The sequence below is a fragment of the Gymnogyps californianus genome, chromosome 1, assembly GCF_018139145.2.
Source record: "Gymnogyps californianus isolate 813 chromosome 1, ASM1813914v2, whole genome shotgun sequence".
In the NCBI taxonomy this organism is placed as follows: domain Eukaryota; kingdom Metazoa; phylum Chordata; class Aves; order Accipitriformes; family Cathartidae; genus Gymnogyps; species Gymnogyps californianus.
This window is the reverse complement of record NC_059471.1, coordinates 130,885,289-130,903,932: the sequence shown is the minus strand read 5'-3', so window position 1 is coordinate 130,903,932 and position 18,644 is coordinate 130,885,289. Positions and strand designations below refer to the sequence as shown.

The 18,644-nt window shown below is 42.9% G+C and overlaps 1 protein-coding gene across 1 annotated transcript in view; it reads right to left on the bottom strand.

Moving 5' to 3' along the window:
* The window catches only part of ATP6V1A (ATPase H+ transporting V1 subunit A), a 33,813-nt gene extending 15,665 nt beyond the window's left edge, over nt 1–18,148 (bottom strand). Inside the window, exons 1-5 of the mRNA XM_050894525.1 lie at nt 18,097–18,148; nt 4,936–5,030; nt 3,103–3,231; nt 1,341–1,555; nt 471–608 (exon numbers count right to left, since the gene is read on the bottom strand). Coding sequence (XP_050750482.1) covers nt 471–608; nt 1,341–1,555; nt 3,103–3,231; nt 4,936–5,017 — 564 coding nt within the window. The 5' untranslated portion in view covers nt 5,018–5,030; nt 18,097–18,148. The remainder of the gene's footprint in view (nt 1–470; nt 609–1,340; nt 1,556–3,102; nt 3,232–4,935; nt 5,031–18,096) is intronic.
* Between the last annotated feature and the right edge of the window lie 496 nt (nt 18,149–18,644).

Below are 18,644 nucleotides of genomic sequence, written 5' to 3'. Positions count from 1 at the left end.
CTGCACACTGGACCAGAGCGCAAATTCTCATCTCAACTACTCTGCGCAGCTAGGTCTTTGATACCACCACAGATTTCTCAGAATCTCAACACACTATCATCCCCTCCCAAGGGAAGGCTCTTTCCCTTATTTACAATGCTACTGGGGGAAAAAAGTGCAAGATGAAGCTTCAACTAAAAATATGCTTTTGAAGAGCAACTGAATTTTACATATTCATAAGAAACTGTAGATCCCCACAGAGGTCAGCAAAAAAGGCATACTGAAGTGCCATTGGGAAGCCATATACATAGAAAGTAACTGCACAAGATAATCATGTAATCCCTGCATGCAGGGTAGCAGAAGCGATCATCAACTCAGACATCTTGTTGCATAAAACACTTTCTAGTTGGCATCATGCTGAATAGAAAGAGTACATCAACCTTATGAAAGAGACATGGAATATACCAGCAACTGCTGTTTGGAAGACTTACTGAAGTGTCATAGTTTCCTGGCGGAGCAATGTATGTAACTGTACCCCTGTTCCGTGGAGGCAGCATGATTTTGTGTTTGATAAGGGAGTTTTCATTCACCACACCATAAATATCTCCACCAGTGATGTGGCTGCCAACCTAAAATCAGAACAGGTCTATTAGTCATAAGTGAGAACTCCAGTTTTAAAAAAGAACCTTGACAAAGAACTGTATGAAATAACTGTAGCTATTAAGTCTAGCACTGATTACTCCCTTCAAAAATGCGTTGTTACAACACAGCAGCCCATTTACATAACTCATTACGCTAACAGCACACTGCTAGCAACACTATCTGGGTTCAGGCGCCTTTCAAGGCTCAGACAGTAGCAATTACTGACTGATGCAAGGAATTTTCCTCGTTTCTTTTATACCTCTCAGCTTAATGTGTTAAGTAGAGAAAGGATAGCATATGCTAACCTGCAGGGTTGGAAAAAAGATGCCGCCAAGGGCTAAAGCTGTGACATTTTCCAGCTCTAATGCTATCTTCACCATTCACAAGATGTGTGCTGCAGTCATTCTTTTCGCTCAGGTAACACCTGTTCCTGCTAATGCTTAGTGCAATTCCACTAGCTTCTTTACGGTTTTGCAAATACATTAAAACTTCGCAAGTTTCTCATATGCAGCAGCAACACACAGTAAGTCACATCAAATAAGTTTTGGTGATCCCCATCCAGTCTCATACATCACTACTGCCTCCTAGTACCCCTTTTTGCAAACTTAAAACACAGCATTAACCATAGCTCCCAGCAGTCACAGCCTTGGCACTCTGCTTCAGCCCTAAGCTCTGAGCGTAGAGGAGCAAGAGGGGAAGACAGGCTTGTCAGAACCTACCCGCAGATTTTTGGAAGGCGTGAAGTCCCATTTGACATCTCGGCTCAAAGCTGACACGTTGACACCTCTAGGAATATAGATACTTTTGGTCAGAGTGCTGATGTCCGAGAGAGGCCTCTGGATACCATCAAAAATAGCTCCCATAATGCCAGGCCCTAGTTCCACTGACAGGGGTTTGCCAGTACGGAGTACAGGATCTCCTACAGAGACACCAGCTAAAGATTTGCTGAGGAAAAGTTCATCCAGAGAAAGGTAAAAAAACAGGGCAGAAGGCATCACATTCACAACATCATACTCTTAAACCACCTTTCTGACTTTAAGGTAATATTTTTATTACTATATTACACATCATCACTTGAGAAGCATGAAGGCTTTATACTAACTCAAGCTGAAATTGCTAAAGCAACAAAGTTGCTCATCCTCCAGAGAGGAGAAGTAGGGGTAAACATTCTGCTTTACGATCATTAGTTCAAGTTAACTATATGGATGAGTTTACTGGAGTGCCAGGTAGCAGGATGACAAAATGTCAGGGATTTCTTAAATCTTCAAACCTAGAAAACAGGTTTGATTGTTAAAGTCAGACAATGTTATGAAATACATAATTTTTCGTTTCAGAATTTGTTAGCGAGCACAACTGTTTTGACCTTGAGCCTTGCAAAGCCTTTTTGACAGCAGTCTAATTTTAAAGGGAGTTTGTCCAAGACCAGCATTATTTCCCTCCTCTCCGGTATCAAGTTGTCCAATCTATGCACTATCTAAGCTCCAAAGATGCACAAAGGACTTCTCTGCAAAGGGCCAGCAGTTTGGCAAAAGGCCCTGCTAGAATACAAAAGAAACGCCCAAAACCCTATGCAAGACCCAAGAGATTAAATGCAAGCTGACTTCAGAGAGCCATATGACAGAGCCCTCTCATCAGGAACCTAAGAGCAAACTATACTCAAACTTGTTCCATGTACTGATGGAAGGCTACTAGATATTACAATGATGATGCCATCTAAAATGATAAATTATTAGGTACAGACAGGAGATAGTCAACAGTTTACCATCCAGCTCCTCAGAACAAAGCTTTGGGAGCCAGCACAGGCTTTTTCCTAGCCTCTACAGACACCCAGACCCAACTCTTATGTTTAAAAGAATATGAGAAAAAAAGAAGGTCTGGCTTCAACTTTTATGACTTCTTTTCTGACATTGTCTCATATATGTGTAATAGAAAATACATTTTAAGTCAACTAGATTTTAGAATACATGCTGCATCCTAGCTGGACCAAGATTCTGGAAGGACACTGCAGAAGCAAAAATGTAATTATTAAGTCCGGCAAAATACTCTGCCCAGAAGGCAGCATCCTGCCCACTTTACTTTTCCTATTTAAGTGTTATACAAGCATAGTTTTCAAAAGCAAAGGAAAAATGCAACAAATACTGCTTGATAGTTTTGCCATTTACGGTTGACATTTGTCAAACAACTTCCTTAACAAAGAGCTGTAATATTTAAATTAAAATTACTTAAATTCTAAGGTACACATTATTTGATTTCCACTTAAAATAAAAAAAAAAAAAGTCTCCTCAGTACACAGCCAAGCAACATAAGATTTACCTCAAAACCATCAGAATTTACAATAAACATGCAGAACAGATGTCCTGCTGGCACCGGAAGTACCAAGTGCTGGTCCCAGTCAGTTTTGTTCACTGTCTTCACCCTAATCACCATTGTGTTCTGGACTGCGCACTCTGGCAGGCCCAGAGGGATCAGTGAAAAGGATACATGTTTCTTCATACACCTGGACAGTTGCCAAATCACCTTCCAGTCGGATAATCTCCCCCACCAGTTCACTATGGCCTACTCGTACCAGCTCGTACATAGCAGCACCTGCCATGTTGCATGCCGTGACCACTGTAAAAGACAGGCACATAGGTGAATATTTTTCCTGTAGCTCAGGAAATTTACTCATCAGAAGTTAGTAAGAACTGCACAGCACAAGCCTGGTATTCACCCAAATTAGAAGCGCATTCTTCATTTCACAAAAGGGATAACTTGGCTGCCACAAACCCTGATATTTCTAGTTTAAAAGCCAAAAGAAAAAGTTTCCCTATACTTTTCACGCTGTTCCTTTATGCTCAATAAGAGGACACTATCAGAATGTAGTAGGTCACAGACAATTCATGCCATTATTTCTCCTATCTATCTTGACAGATGGTGAATGTTTAGGGTTTTAGAGACACAGTGAACTTTGACAGACAAGTTACATAGGCACTTCTCCCTTTCAGTTGCCTGGGCCACATTCCCATCTGACTAAATTAAAACATAAAAGCTCACCTGATACCTGGCAGTTACATAAACCTGTGGTTGGGGACCAGCATTTTCAAGTCACTCAAGCTTCTGTTTACCTTGGTAGCATCTGGATGCTCACATAACAAACTATTTCCAGGTATAGATCAAGCCAAGGTGCCTGCTAAAGGCAATACATACCCTTGTATCTAGACTGGCAGATGCCTACAAAGCTTTTAAGGAAACACTATTTTGATATTTTATTTTGTAGAAAAGTGATGTATATCCTAGGGCACTTCAATTAACTTTCAACAGATGAAGACTGTTTTACAGCATGTTTTGGGCCTGAAACTTCCTACTGTTTTGAGTTAGATTTCAGCAGGTCATACATGAGGCCTAGCTGTTTTTATTATGTCTTCTATATTATAATATCAATCTTGCACACAGGGTTCATGTATTTACACAAAAATGCATTTTCCACTTCTCAGGAAAGAAAGCTGTATCAGTTTAAAATTGTTTTTAAGTATCACTTCTGCAGTTAAGGAATTGGCAGTTAAAGAACAGGTATTTATGTAGGTAGACATGAGTCAAGGGAGTTTCTTATTCATCAAATAAGCTGCATTAACAAAAATACATGCTATTCTTCTGTTCTCACATTCTCATCCTTTCCTTCACCTCTTGAAGAGAATGCAGGAGGGAGCAGAAAAGCTGGCAGAGTCTGCACGTGTTCAAAAGCTGTTACCATCAGAGCCTAAAGAAACTATCTAAGCTGGTAAAGAAGGAGGAAGAGTCCTCCTTCTCCCAGTTGCACTACCACCACACTCTGCCACCTTTCCTGACCCTTGCAGCTCCTCGGCTGAGCTCCTCCAGCTCGCAGCGCAGTAACACAGAACAACTTGACACTGGCAGAGGACTGAGTATTCCAGAGAGCACAGGGTCAAACTGCATTTCAGTGAGAATGGACTATGCATCTCACACCCTTTTAGAGAAGCTTAATACACTGGGCCTGTAGATTTCTGACCAAGTGGCTTTACCTCATCCAGAAAGCTTACTACCTTTTGTTTTTATTATTAGTAGTATTACTATTATTATTCATCAGCCTGCTTCTGCTCATTACATCTTTAAATAAGATTAATTAGCAGTAACATCTTGTTAGTATATTTCTTAATATTTTATCAGACTGTAAGTCAGTGAATCCTTCTTAAAAAGCCTCCCCCAAAAAAAGAAAGAAAAAGCCCTACCCAGAGCTCTACTATACTTCTCCACTTCCAAATGGACAAGATTAACAAGACACTAGATGAAACAGAACCTTTACAAAATAATACCTACCAGGTCCCGAGACTCCATGGACATAGCCAACAAAAGCCTCTCTGTCCTCATCACGGATTTTGGGTAGCTTGGAGAAGTCCATTTTGCCTGTTCAACTGTATAGAAGGAAAGAAGAAAAGAGTCAGTCCTGAAGAATACACACACGTAATAAGTTCCTCCTCTTCTTCCCCTCTGCTCTCTCCTTGTTTCCAGTTAGAAAGAATTCTGAACTGAAGAATTCTGAACTCATATAGCCTGAAGCACCTTAACCACACTGATTTTAAAGCTATAAAAAGTTAAAAAGTAACTCATTTAAACAAACAAAAGATCTAACATCCTCTATTGCAGAAACACAAGGGTGGAACATCACTCCATAATATGCTCCACAAGACACCGCTGAGCGAAACAGTTACACTCCAAAAATGCCCTAACACCGCTGAACTGTTTTCAAGCCCAGTAACGGGATATTTAAACAATGGAGAATCTCTTCTGTCTTTCACATCTCATCTACCCTCCCTCAAAATACGGAGTTTTCCATGATTCTGAGTGAGCAAGAGAATGTTCTGGGGCTGCTTTACTGCCACCAGTCTCTAAAAAGCAATACTACAAATATTAATTGTGAAAATTCTATTTTTGCTATCTTAAGCTGCTGAATCAGAGTGTTCAGAGGAACAAAAATACATTTTCACAAGCACCAGCACACATACGCAAGTCCTCCCTATATGCCTCACAGCTAGGTATTACGCAATCTTTGCTCTCAGTGAAACCTGTGGAGCATTATAGAAGAATTGTGCTGAATAATGGCCAAAACCCCCAACTTGCAACAGTTAAACAACAGACTGACATCTCTTGCCAGTAACTGTTTAGAGAATCTAAACAACTGGCACAGGAAAAGCTGTTTTAGAAACAGACTTCCTCCATCCATGTTTGTCCTGTAATCGATAGTTGGGCTGTCCTGCTTCTGGTGCTGATAAGAGTATTTAATGGTGTTGCTTTGTCAGCCCTTACCATGCTTTGCGTTACCTTGGAAACTGATTAGTGTTAGAGAACTGTAAGGCAACTCTTTACCCATTTCTACTGTATTGGCACATTTATGATACAGCGCTGGTGAAAGGTGCGGTATGGCAGCCCCAGCATACAGTGCTCTCTGCGTATCAACAGGGCCTATCCAGCAAAAGCCCATGGTTCGGTGACATGAACTGTGTGAGGCATCTGTTGACACTCACAGTCTTTGCAAGCTTAACCTAACCCAGCATCTTCTGCAAGGCAGCAAATACAGAGGCATACTCAGGCTTGAAAACCTGCCCTGTGTACAATGAGGAAGACAACTACATTGCCACCCCTTCCACCATCATTAAAGGATGCTTTTCTGCCTGTTCTTCAGGAGCAGTAAGTAGCTGACATACGCTACTCTTAAAATCTTATGACTGTTTTCCAGCTTTTTAATACTATACTACAAGTATACTCTGCCCCTCAGCCTCTTTACCAATCTAAATGTTTTAAATTGGTGGCTCTGCTCTGTAAGAAAAGGATCTCCAATGATTCCAAACTCCTATTAATCCTGAAGGAATAGCTTCTTCCAGGCTCCATGTCTTGCTGGAGTGGATTGTGTAACATGGCTACCATTGATTCATTTCGTAACAGCCACCCCAACAGTTGATCATGACTCAGTCATCACCCTCCTGGAGTGGAACTGCTAACTGCTCTCAAGCTCAAAGGCTAAGTCAGAGATGTTAGATCCCTCTACTCTCCACAATGATCGTTCATCCTTTAAGCCGCCTGTTGTTTAGGCCCAGAAGACAATTTTAATTTCACTGCTTATTTCTCAAAAGTCTCCTCTGACAAATGGCAGAGGGTGGTCCTCGCAAAGCAATCTGCAGTTCCTGAGCAGCTGGTAAGAGCTGATTCCGATCAGACTAACATAACTACCTCATCTTTTTTGCTTTTAACAATTAAAACATTGCAAAACTCAAGCACAATTACTGTTCATACTGAAAAAAGCAGTCAGTCTTACAAATCCACCCAAAACATTTACTTCAACATACCGTACAGAACAATCTCTAGAGTCCTACCACCAAAATCTTCTATAGAAGCACAATAAAGAGAGAGTTAAACCAAATTCTCATAACTGAATTAGTGATGCTGTTTGGCAATTAGACAGTACCGGGTCCCATACAAAAGAGTCAATTTACAAAGGCAAGGAAAAGCAGGAAGAACACTGGCCAGTTTCAATTTAAATTAACTTTTCTTCATATCTGAAACCTGCAGGTCAGCTGACGGCCACTTGAAGCGACTTATCTTTTAGGGAAGCAAATAAGAACCTCAGAACAGTCATTCTGCAGTTAAGACTGCAACATCCTGACACCCAGCACCTGCCTCTCCTGCTCCTGTGGCTGCTCTGCTCCCTCTCTCTTTCTACAGTGACCTTCCCAAATTACTGGCCAAGCCAACTAAAAGAGAATGGGATTCCTCCACTAGACCACCTAGCAACACACCAATAAACCCGGTCTTTGCCCTGATCTTCAGCATCTGCACCAACTGCTTTCAAACACATACTTATTAACTATTCCAAGTGTAAACGACGTGGTGAATTCTTCCCCACCTTTCTTTGTTCCATCTCCTATATACCTCCAAACAAAGTACACACAGTCTAAAAAGCCAGTGCTCACCCAGCCAAGCTGACCTCTTTTTTAAGGGCTACGCATCTTTTAATACTGAATACAAATCAAGACAAAAAAAATGCTGTTATTTATCTCTGCATAGTTTTTTTGTGCTTGTGTATTAGCACTACAGATTCTCCTTTTACATGGAAAAGTCCTTGAGGGCAGAAATGTTGCCTTACCTACCTACACTGTTAAATGTTTTCATTGCTAGTACTCAGACAAAATGAAATTCCCTAAAGCACGTCAGGATTTGCTAAACATAACATCGTGTGTCTGCAGGCAGTACGTACTTACCCCAGAAGCCATGGTAGCTAGCCATTTTAGAAATCCACTGAGCTCCTATAGCCTTTCAGAGGCCTCTTGCCAACACAGGATATTAGGCACTATATGCAATCCACTCCTACAAAAGTCCACTAGCACACCTCCACAGGATATTAGCTTAATTTTAATTCCCTTATGAGCAAAGATGCATCTTGTATCCTTTACAACTTATATACAGGAATCTTCCTCGTCTTAAACAGCTCACCAATTGATTTTAAACATGCTCTTAAGCTCTAACATGGTCATATTCCACCTAACAGTGCCAGAAATCAAAATATTACTTGCTGCAGAACCATCTCTGACTGAAAGGTGATTTATTAAAGTAATTTTATAGTCATAATTAAACCAGAAAGGGCCAATGACTTGAGTTTTCTATCTTGGTTTCTCCCCAGCACAGGAATTTGACTACACAGTAACCCCAAAAATGTAACTGTCCTGCTCTCAATGCTGGAAAAACCTGTTTTCTATTACAGTTCCTTGTTTTTGCTTCAAACATTTGATCAGACCCAGAATTTACACTATGAGCTGCCTTACCACAAAGATCTCTTAAAAATTAAGACTCCAGTGAGATTTTTAGAAGGAGCCTTCTTGCAGCAAGAAAACCCATGACTATTTTATCATAAAAACACAGATTCTTACCTTATTTTGCAGAAACAGGGAGTAACAAAAATCCACAGGCCCAGTGAAGCAAACCCAGAATTCAGCAGTTAAGCACCACTTACGAAATAATTGTCCTTCTAGTGCCCCTACACAGAGGGATGAGAAAGCCTGCTGCAGAGGGGAAAGAAATTTCTGACACACAGCAGAGGCATAACCACCTGACTTGATGAGTCATCAGTCTCTCTCTCTCTCTCTCCCACCAGCACCGAGGAATGCCGCAATAGCAAATGAAGCTACCTAGAGCCCAGCTGAACTCCCATCTGTGCCCTCCTTACTGCCCAGGACTGAGCAGAAGAAATTAAAAAGAAGCATTCAGCGTTCGCATTAAGGGCCTCCTACAAAGCCAATAATCCCAATGCCCCAAGTGGTACATACTACTACATAAAAATCCTTGAAAGAGAGATGCATGCTTTCTGCTCAAATCCGTTTACCTACCAGTCCTCCAGTGTAATATATCCATGTCAGTGCATGCTGTTCTGGAAGAGCTTAACCGAACAACCGTTTAACAACAGACTGCACAGGAAGGTGCTGCAGACACCGTAATACTAATTGCTTGAGTATGTAGAACAGGTATTGATTCTTGTCAAAACAGAGTCTTGTGGGGCTTACTTCTGCTAATATAAGAACCCCTTCCCCTAGTTAGCAGAAGCATGAATGCAACTGCACAACATCCAAGACCTTAGTGAAGCAGACTGATGTGCTACCTTGAGTGACAGCTGCTAGAATCTGCTTTCAAAGATGGACAGGCACCGACATTGTCCTGTATGTCGTACAGGAGACAAGCAGCTATGCGGTCTCTCCCCCAAGAAGCCGCAGGAGCGGAAGAGTTCCCTGCAGTCTTCACAACTTCTCAAGACCATCTTTGCAAGTTCTAGGATTATCAACACATCAAATTGGCACAAAAGCTTAAATACAGTAACCAAAATTGTAGTAAATAGCACAAGACCAGCAATTCAGAAGCAGCAGCATTACATTAATAAGTCACCAGTGCTAGGATTCATTCTGGTGGAGTAACTTTGAACTAAGGTAATAGATTTTACTATATCTCAAACAGACTAATGTGTTTTGACTTCCTAGGGTAGAAAAATAGAGTCGGAATATAAGCCCTTATATTCGATATTCAGGAAAGCTTAATAGGCATACACAGTAAAACGTAGCCAAATAAAGTTTTCCAAAGAAAATCCCTCCTCCTCTTCTTAGTAAAAACCTAGACATTACAGGATAGTAAAGATCACAACCCACACTGGACAACCAGCTTAGCGTTGCATTTGAGTCATGCTTTAGAATCAAGACTGCCAACATTTACTGTGCTCACCTGAGCAGACTTTGGTACAGTGCATAAACCCCAGTGTCCAGCTGTATGAGGAGGTGTTGCAAAAGCATCATAAATAATAGGATAATCGCTACCATAGATTTCCTGTAACTTGGACAGTTTATACTTCCCCTTCCAACAGATGGTATTTTTAAGAGGAAGTATTAAAAAAAATACAGTGCCTAAGTTACTAGACAAATGCAGAAGTTCAGCAGCATTTCTGCATCTAGAATTTGGGATATTGTCCCAGAAGAAACAGCATGCCCAGAACTCTAACACAGGTCATTTGGAAGGGAAGCCAAATAGTATTCTCAGCAAATCTCCTCCTTCATACTATGGAGAGTCATAATTTTACTGTAACACAGCAGGGAAAATTACTCCAGATTTCTCAGTCACCAAACAACAGAATTGCTGAGGTTGGAAGGCACCTCTGGAGGTCATCTAGTTCCAACGCTCTGCTCAAAGCAAGCTAGAGCAGGCTGCTCAGGGCCACATCCAGCTGGGTTTTGATTACCTCCAAGGATGAAGACTCCCCAACTCTCTGGGCAACCTGTTCCAGTGTTCAGACACCCTTACAGTAAAAAGTGTTTTCTTATGTTTAAAGGGAATTCCCTGTATTTCAGTTTGTGCCCATTGCTTCTTGTTACTTCAGCAGATACCACTGAGAAGAGTCTGACTCCATCCTCTTTGCTCCCTCCCATTAGGTATTTATATACTTTACAATAATATTCTCACAGCCTTCTCTTCCCAAGGCTATATAATCCCAGCTCTCTCACCTTCTCCTTGTATCTCCAAACCCTTAACAGTCTTTGTGGCCCTTTTCCGGACACACTCCATTAAGCCATGTCTTCTTTCTACTGGAGAACCCAGAACCAGACACAGCACTCCAGGTGTAGTTTCCCCAGAGCTTAATCAAGGGGAAAAAACACCTCCTTGAACCTGCTGGCACCATTCTTCCTAATGCAGCCCAGGATAGTGCTGGCCACCTTTGCCACAAGGACACATTGCCAGCTCATGTTCAACTTTGTGTCCACCAGGACCTCTAGTCCTTTTCAGCAAAGCCACTTTACAGCCAGCCAGTCCCCAGCCCGTAGCAGGGCATGTGGTTATTCCTCCCTAGATGCAGCACTTGGGATTTCCCTTTGTCAAAACTTCATGAGATTCCTGTCAGCCTATTTTTCCAGTCTGTCGAGGTCGCTCTGTACGTCAGCACGGCCCTCTGCTATATCAAACACCTTCCAACTTTGTATCATCTGCACTCTAAGGAAACCAGGCAGGAGTCACCTCCTGTGCTCAACACAATGATGTGGCTTAGTCTTCTCTTCACACAGAGATCGAGAAGCTAACTGTACCAACCTTCTTGCCGTAAACTCCGAGCTAGAAGTATCATTTTTTCTTAAAGTCAACAATATGGACATTCTTCCATTTAATTATTCATACAATTCCAGATGCCACAGGGTACTTTGAGGCCCCCTCTGCTCTCAATAGGTCAGGAATCTGCTTAAGTGACGCTCAGCTACATATAGTGGATCCATCTACAACCACACAAGACAATTCATCTTTCATGCAACTTGTTTCTTGGGTACTGTAAAGCCCCTTCCTCTCACGTGAGGCTTGCAACTCAGCACATGTAGAGGTAAATCCCAGTGTATTCAAGAAAAAAGATAGGAAATAGACTTATGCTGCCGCTGTCAGTACAGCACACAATGGCTACAAAGTGAGACTGTGCAACATGGCAATTCATGAAGTCCATCACAAGCTCCTTCTACCTTCTTCCTCAAAATGGATGGGGACTTACCTGTGGGTACGCCGATACACACAAGCCTGATACTTCAAACAAACATCATACCTTGCACACAAGATAAACATATATAAAATATATTTAATACATATATACAGCATAAGAGACTCTCCCCTACCACAAAGATGGGGCGTGAAGTCTGTTCAAGCAAGAAGTACCACCACCACAAATTGTCATTCAAGCACCCAAGCTTTTATTCAGAAGCTTGGGAGATTCCTTCAGTTAGCCCAGAACAAGACTAGAAAAAAGTTGTGTTTGAACATGACTGAGAAGTTAGCAGCAGCGATAAAACTAGATAGAAAGGCTGGCAAGGCATTCATTGCATAACCGCTTTGACCCACTGAAGATTTGATCAGCTCAGTAGATAACCGGCCTTCTGACTTCAAACACAGTTGTCACGCTGTATCTAGAACTGATAAAGATCCTAGTTTTATCAATTAAAATACTCCTGTTACTAGAGAAAACCACATTGTTCACGTGAAAAAAATCTTCATCAGCTGACTGGTTATATGCTACAGAATTTTCCATAATAGGGTTTTCTACACCAATTCTTTCCTCTAAGCCCAGGAGGCTTCCCCAGAGGAGCTCTAGAGGTGGAAATGGATGAGTCTCCCCTTATTTCTTACTTGCTACACTGCTTCAAAAGTTTCCTACTGCAAAAAATCAGACATTCCTTTCAGCCTGCTACACATCCTGCCCCTTCTTTGGCTTGATAGACTTTCGGACAAAAGAAAGATCTAATGCAACTGAGATCCAAGCCATAACACAGAATTCTAATTCATCTCTGTGTCCCACAGTGGCCTTCTTTTCTTATCCTGATCCTATTGTCTAGCTGCTAGGGCTGAAAAGTTCTGCAGCTATCTGCTTAGTGCAATGCTCAGTCATTTCCTCTAGACGAGCAACATTTTCATTAACCTCACTAACACTACTGCAAAGCTAAAATCCACCTTTGCTTTTATTAAAGTCACTCTACTTTTAGGTGTATTTGGCATCGTTACTTGACATAACTCTTGTTGCTCTAACCTTTAAGATGACAAACATCAAAATGAGATGAACGCAAAGCTGTAAGCAATATAGCAGCAAACTTTACTACAGTTCAATAGAGTCACTTCTGAATAGTTGAAGATTCTTACCTCAACAGACAAAAGGTGTGTAATTTCATAAAACAACTATTGCTAGATTTGTAAGTCAGGCTCAGTTTTACATGCAGAAACATATTAGTAATTTGGGCTCATTCAAACACATCGGCTCCTCTACGAGCCTCACCACTGGCCCTAAATGTCATAGCTAAAATACTGAGCACAAGTTTGGAATAAGTATTTCATCATTACACTTAACTTTCAGAGCAGTCTTTAAAGTCGGGGTATTATGGAATCTTCATATAAGATCCTTATAATTATCATTATAAGATCCAATAAATCACCTTATCATGTGAGGTATCTGATGGCTAGTTTGAAGAGCTGAATCAGGAGTAAGTTTGCATGAAAGTCTTTGAGAAAGATCTAATACCCCTAGCAGATAGAAGTACTCTTTTACAGCACTTTGGTATAATGAAACACCTGGTTGGAATCACAGCACACATATCGGCATTGGATTCCAGTAAAAGGAAATTAAGTTCAGGTTGACTTTTCCTGTAATGGAAAACTTCATCTTTATGTTTTAAAGCAAGTTAAGCCACATTTGGAGATTTTATGTTCAATTACCTGAAGTATTTACAGCTTCTTTAGAATAGCCAGAGCCCCTCCAACATACTAAATTTTAACATTGTTTAAACTACATATTGCGGTGGTTGTCTGAATATCTACCAGGTGATGCAAATTTATCCCACGATAACAAAACCCTCAAGATTTCAAGGATCTAGAGGAAATTCACATAACAGAATTGCCTTTTTGGAAGTCCTTACCAATGTTCTCTGCATTTAGCCAGAAATACCATTTTAGTTTTTTCTGAAGAGCTGCTTTTTAAGGTATTACTTTCATAGTGAGAAACAAAATCATATTATAGTGTAATAATGAGAAGGACCAAACATTTATCCCGCTAACTGAACTTCTTGGAAGACGCAGTTTCTTTCCTAGAATATTAAAAAACAGTCAAGTCATTCTTCAGGCCGTTAAAGGAAACTTGCATACCTGAAAGCTTTTGTCCAGCTATAATAAACTATTCTAATAAAGGCACAGTTTTCTCTCTATAAAGCTAATACCTTTTCCCATAACCTTTCTATCCCTTATCACACCCAACCATCCCAACCACAACAGGACTGCTCTTCATGCTTAGGGCACAGAACGCAGACCAGCAGCATAAACATTCAGACCACCTATCTTTTACATAGTCTGAAACAACAAACCACTCCAGTAAGCGAGCACGGCTTATAGCATCCTGAAGATGGGACACAGCACGGGGAACACTGCATCTTTACACTGCAGATTTTGGCATTTTTTGTGGGATGCCATCTGGCAGAAAGAGTTAGTTGAACAGACTGGTCAGCTGAAACTCACCAGCACACCAACATTTCAACTTGGGCATGAGAACCCTTACAATATAAGCGCTTTTCAACTGATTCAGAAGGACAAAGAGAAGACTTTCACATTACAGAGACACCCTGTAGGAACACCGCTTCTCTCTTAAGCGTTTGCATCTGCAATGGGTCTATTTTCGGCAGACGTTTTAGTTCATTTAACTGTTCAGTAGGATGAGACTTGGTTAACTGGGGTAGCAATGGTCTTCAAAATTATTGTTCTCAGGATTAAACAGATGTCAGACAGCTAATGCAGAAAGCCTAGCACTATAAAAACATGGCCACGATGGCAGCTTCCCATACTAGTTTTAGTACTTCTGATTACTTCTGATTTGAACATTTTAAGACACCCACAACGGACTCTCCAAAATGCTGTAAACTATGAGAAAATTAAAGAACTGTCAACAGGCACCATGCATGTATTAGATCACTGTCAGACAAATTATTTCTGAAGAGAGTGAGCAGTGACACTGAAATTTACTGTTACACAAGCTCAGAGGAGTAATCAAGCTGATGAACCAAGAAAATAAATTCAGCAGCTAAAACTGATCTCCATCTGCCATTTGGTTAAGTGATAGTAATAAAGTCTGTTAGACCGGGACTTTCAGGATTTATCCATATACATCTTACTGGTTTTCAGAGTAAGCGTATCATTTCAGTAAAGACAGACCTTATAAGGCAAAGTTTGCTATAACAGCCATATAACATATGGAAGTCTAAAAAGCTAGCAGCAAATGGTCAATCTTTCTAAGAAGTGGGGGCGTTTAACTTGAGAATTTGACAAAAACAGAAGAAATAAATGCATAGATGAAATAAAGTAATCAAACCAAAAATATTTATGAGATTGTAGAACCTATTGCCATGAGATAAGACCAAACCCAAGAATTTAGTATAAGCTTAGCTGTCCATTTTCAACAGGGAAGAGGGATGGAACACAACAAAAAGAACAAAAAAACCTTTTCAGAACATAAAAGAAGATACAACAATGACAACCAGAAGATTCAGTCTAAGCCAGTTTTGCACGTTGGACCTTTAGGCGATTACTGGCTTAATCTGTACAGGAAGAAAACGTTGAAAAGTTTAGATTCATCCCGCTTCCTCTGCTGGAGTAGGTCCCCATTTCTCTCTGCCCAGCTGGAAGGCTAAAGAAGTCACATGTTTTAAGATGGTGAGTAAGAGTGAACGAGCATGATATTCCAGTTGACTACATCGTCTGTTTTCCTTGGTACAGTTCCAGTCTAAAAAAATCATGTGGATACCATTGTTCAACAATACCTCAATATTTCCAAGTCTAAAATTCCCCACTTTTCTTTGTAACCAAAGATACAAGTATGGAGGAAAGAAAATCTATTTGAGTTCTAGGCAATGTAGCATTGGGGTCGTTGTGTGTTTTGTTTTTGTTTTTAAAACAAAGAGAGAGAAAGAAAAAGAGGGACTATTACTTGGCCAGCAACAGCATGCAACATTTTATGGTCAACACCAAAGTAACCAAAGACATCAACTAGGTTATGCTGTAATCCTTTTACTCTTTTAAAAAGAGTAATTAGGAACACGACCTTAGCTCACGAACAAGCAATTTAAAAGCACAAGGCAAAAACATCAGTAGGAATTTTCAGGGCTCAGGAACTCAGAGAGACAGCATTATGGTATCAAAACACAAGAGGTGAAGCATAGTGCCTCTAAATGTCACTCCAGGGGAATCATCTAGTAATCTGGTGGTCTATAGCGGCTTTGGATGACAACGTGTAATACCAGTACCCATGTGTGTCTGGAAGATAAATGCACAACGTCATACTGGGGGAAAAAATTTAGACAATAGAAGCACACTGAAGCCTGCAGACTTTGTGAGTCGGGATTAATGAGGTATACAACAGTTCATATATACTTAGATCCAGATAAAAGCTAAATTTAAGCTAACATTGTAGAGAAATTAAGCAATACTAATCGGTCATGGCTGAACTTTAATATTAGCACTATCTGTAGAAAATAGTTCTTGATTTGGAAAATGGAAAGGCTGCATTTACAGGAAACAGAGATCTTGTGTTACTATTGCAACACAAGACTTCAACCCCCATTTGAACAGTCAGCTGATGCCAGCAGTCATTTTCCACCGTTATCTTAATTTCTCCTTCCCCATCCTCTCAAGTTGATATCCATGGTGGTTTATCATTTTTGGATGCCATGCTTTGTCTCCGATTATAGAATTAATACTATTTTTTTCCTCCACATAAGAGAGTAAAACTGTTTTCAAGAAAACTTGAGATAATAAACTGACAAGAACAGAAAAAATAATCTGCAATACTTCTGGTAATTCAAAGACCTGTAGACACTGATCTCACTTCGCATATTCTTAAGCAGAAACTAATAAAATGTAGATACTATTAAATATTTATGCTTGCTACTCATTGAAAAGGCCTTTAAAAGTACTGTATAGAGAAGCCAAACATTCAGCTGCTGCAGACCTGCAGAGTGCAAAAGTCAGCACAAATACAGCAATTTACAATACATTGAGGATCTGCCTCAGTTATTCAAACTTCCACTTGCAAATGCCAACCTACACTCGGCATGTTCTCGCTGAAGTGCTACAAACGGGTGGGCTAATAAACCACCTTTAGCAGGCTGTCAGCAGGTCTCCCTCCTTTTCCACCCCCTCTCCACTTCATCAAGTGGTATTAGCATTTGAAATACCATGCTAGATCAAATAGCCAATGTACTTTGCTGAAGTATTGCATTACAATGAATAAAACCATCACCAAATTGCTTTTACTCCCAGCTAGAGTGCAAATTCTCTGAGGGAAGCTAGTAAAATCTTAGGAAGAAATTACTTTGGGCAACTGCATTGAATGGATAGATCTTGACACATATGTGTCATATAGTCCAATGTCACTGCTATCTGTAACGTGTACAGTATCATCCAGAACCCAGTCACGTAAAATTTCTTTCTTGCCTTTAAGTGAATTCTAAGTGTGACGTTTGGAACACCTCATCTAAATCAGGATTTTGTCACTGGCTACAGGAATAGGAAACACATTTGATTTGCCATCATTATTTTCAACTGCAAAACAACAGGTGGACCCTTTTACTAAGGAAGACTTGAGGTCAGAAGCCAGTAGCAGTGTTCCTGTTCCACAGCCTTGCTGCTCGCTCACTGCAGCGCTACAGTCAAGGCACAGAAAGATTCAGTTCCACCCACCCAAGATGGTGGGGTGACCCGGCACAGGAACCCAGCCACTGTCACCACTTCTCTTTATAATGGATTCTGGTATATCCCTGGGTCTTGCTGGTCGTCTTTCAGAGCGCTCAGCAGGTTTCTTAGTCGGGGATACCCTACTCAGGGGGCTGCTTTGCTTTCCAGGCCTTTTCTCCCCGAGAAACGGGACCAGGAAGAGCACGGCGGCCGTCAGCGGGCTCCCCCGTTGGGGAACGTCTCCGCACGGACAACGCACGCAGCGCTGCACGTTACTGGCTTCAGTCGCAGCCGGAGAGGCGGCAGGCTCGGCCTCCGCTCACAGCGCAGCCTTCTGCCCTTTACCGCAGCCCGGGCAGGCGGGGCGGGAGGTGAAGGCCGGCCGCCCAGGGACCCCGGCCACCGCCCAGGAGACACCCGCTCCGCAGGGCGCTTTGCGGGTCCTGCCGCCCCCTACCCCACCCCGGAGCCCCCGCGAAGCGGGGGCGGCCGTTGGGGGCCGCGCGCGCTCCCTCAGAGGGCCGCTCCGCGGGGAAGACCACTGCCCCTCCCGGGCAGGTAACGGCCGGGGGTGGGAGACGACCCCCCTCCCACCCCCCCTTCCCTTCACATCACGACCTGCCGGGCGGAGGGGAGGGCAGCTGCCGGGAGAGGAGGGGGCGGAAGGAGCAGGGCAGGGCTGGGCAGGGCTGGGCTGGGGGAGACAGGGGCGAGACTCCTCACCTGCGGCCGGCGCCAGCACACCTGAAGCCCTACTCCCTCCGGCGGCGGCGGCAGGGGCGGCGCTAGATCAGCTGATGCCGGCCCCCGCGCGCATGCGCCGCGGTCCACGCCGGAAGCGCCCCGCGCGAGCCGGCGTCCCCGCGCCCAGTTCCGGGCGGAGCTTTACCCCCGGGCCGGGCTGCTTCCTGTCGCCCGCGCGAGCAGGCAGGAGAGCGGCGGGCGCAGGGGCGCGCGATTGGCCGCCCCGCCCCACGTGGCGAGGCGCACCGCCTCCTTCCCTCGTGCTGCGCGTCCCTGCCCCTCCCCCAAGTCACGCGGGGGATGCCGCCAGGCGCCGCTCCGCCCCCCTCCCTCCCCACCCCCCCCCGCGAGGCGAGGGGCGGGCGCGGCGCGTGCGCGGCGGGGGCGGGAAGGAGGGGGGAGGGGGGTGAGGGGTCATGCCGGCGAGGCGGCGGGCGGGGGCGCGCGCGGCGTGAGGTGAGGGGTCACGGGGGCGGGGCGGCGGGCAGGACGGGCGGACCGAGGCCCATGTGGAGCGGGCGCGGGAG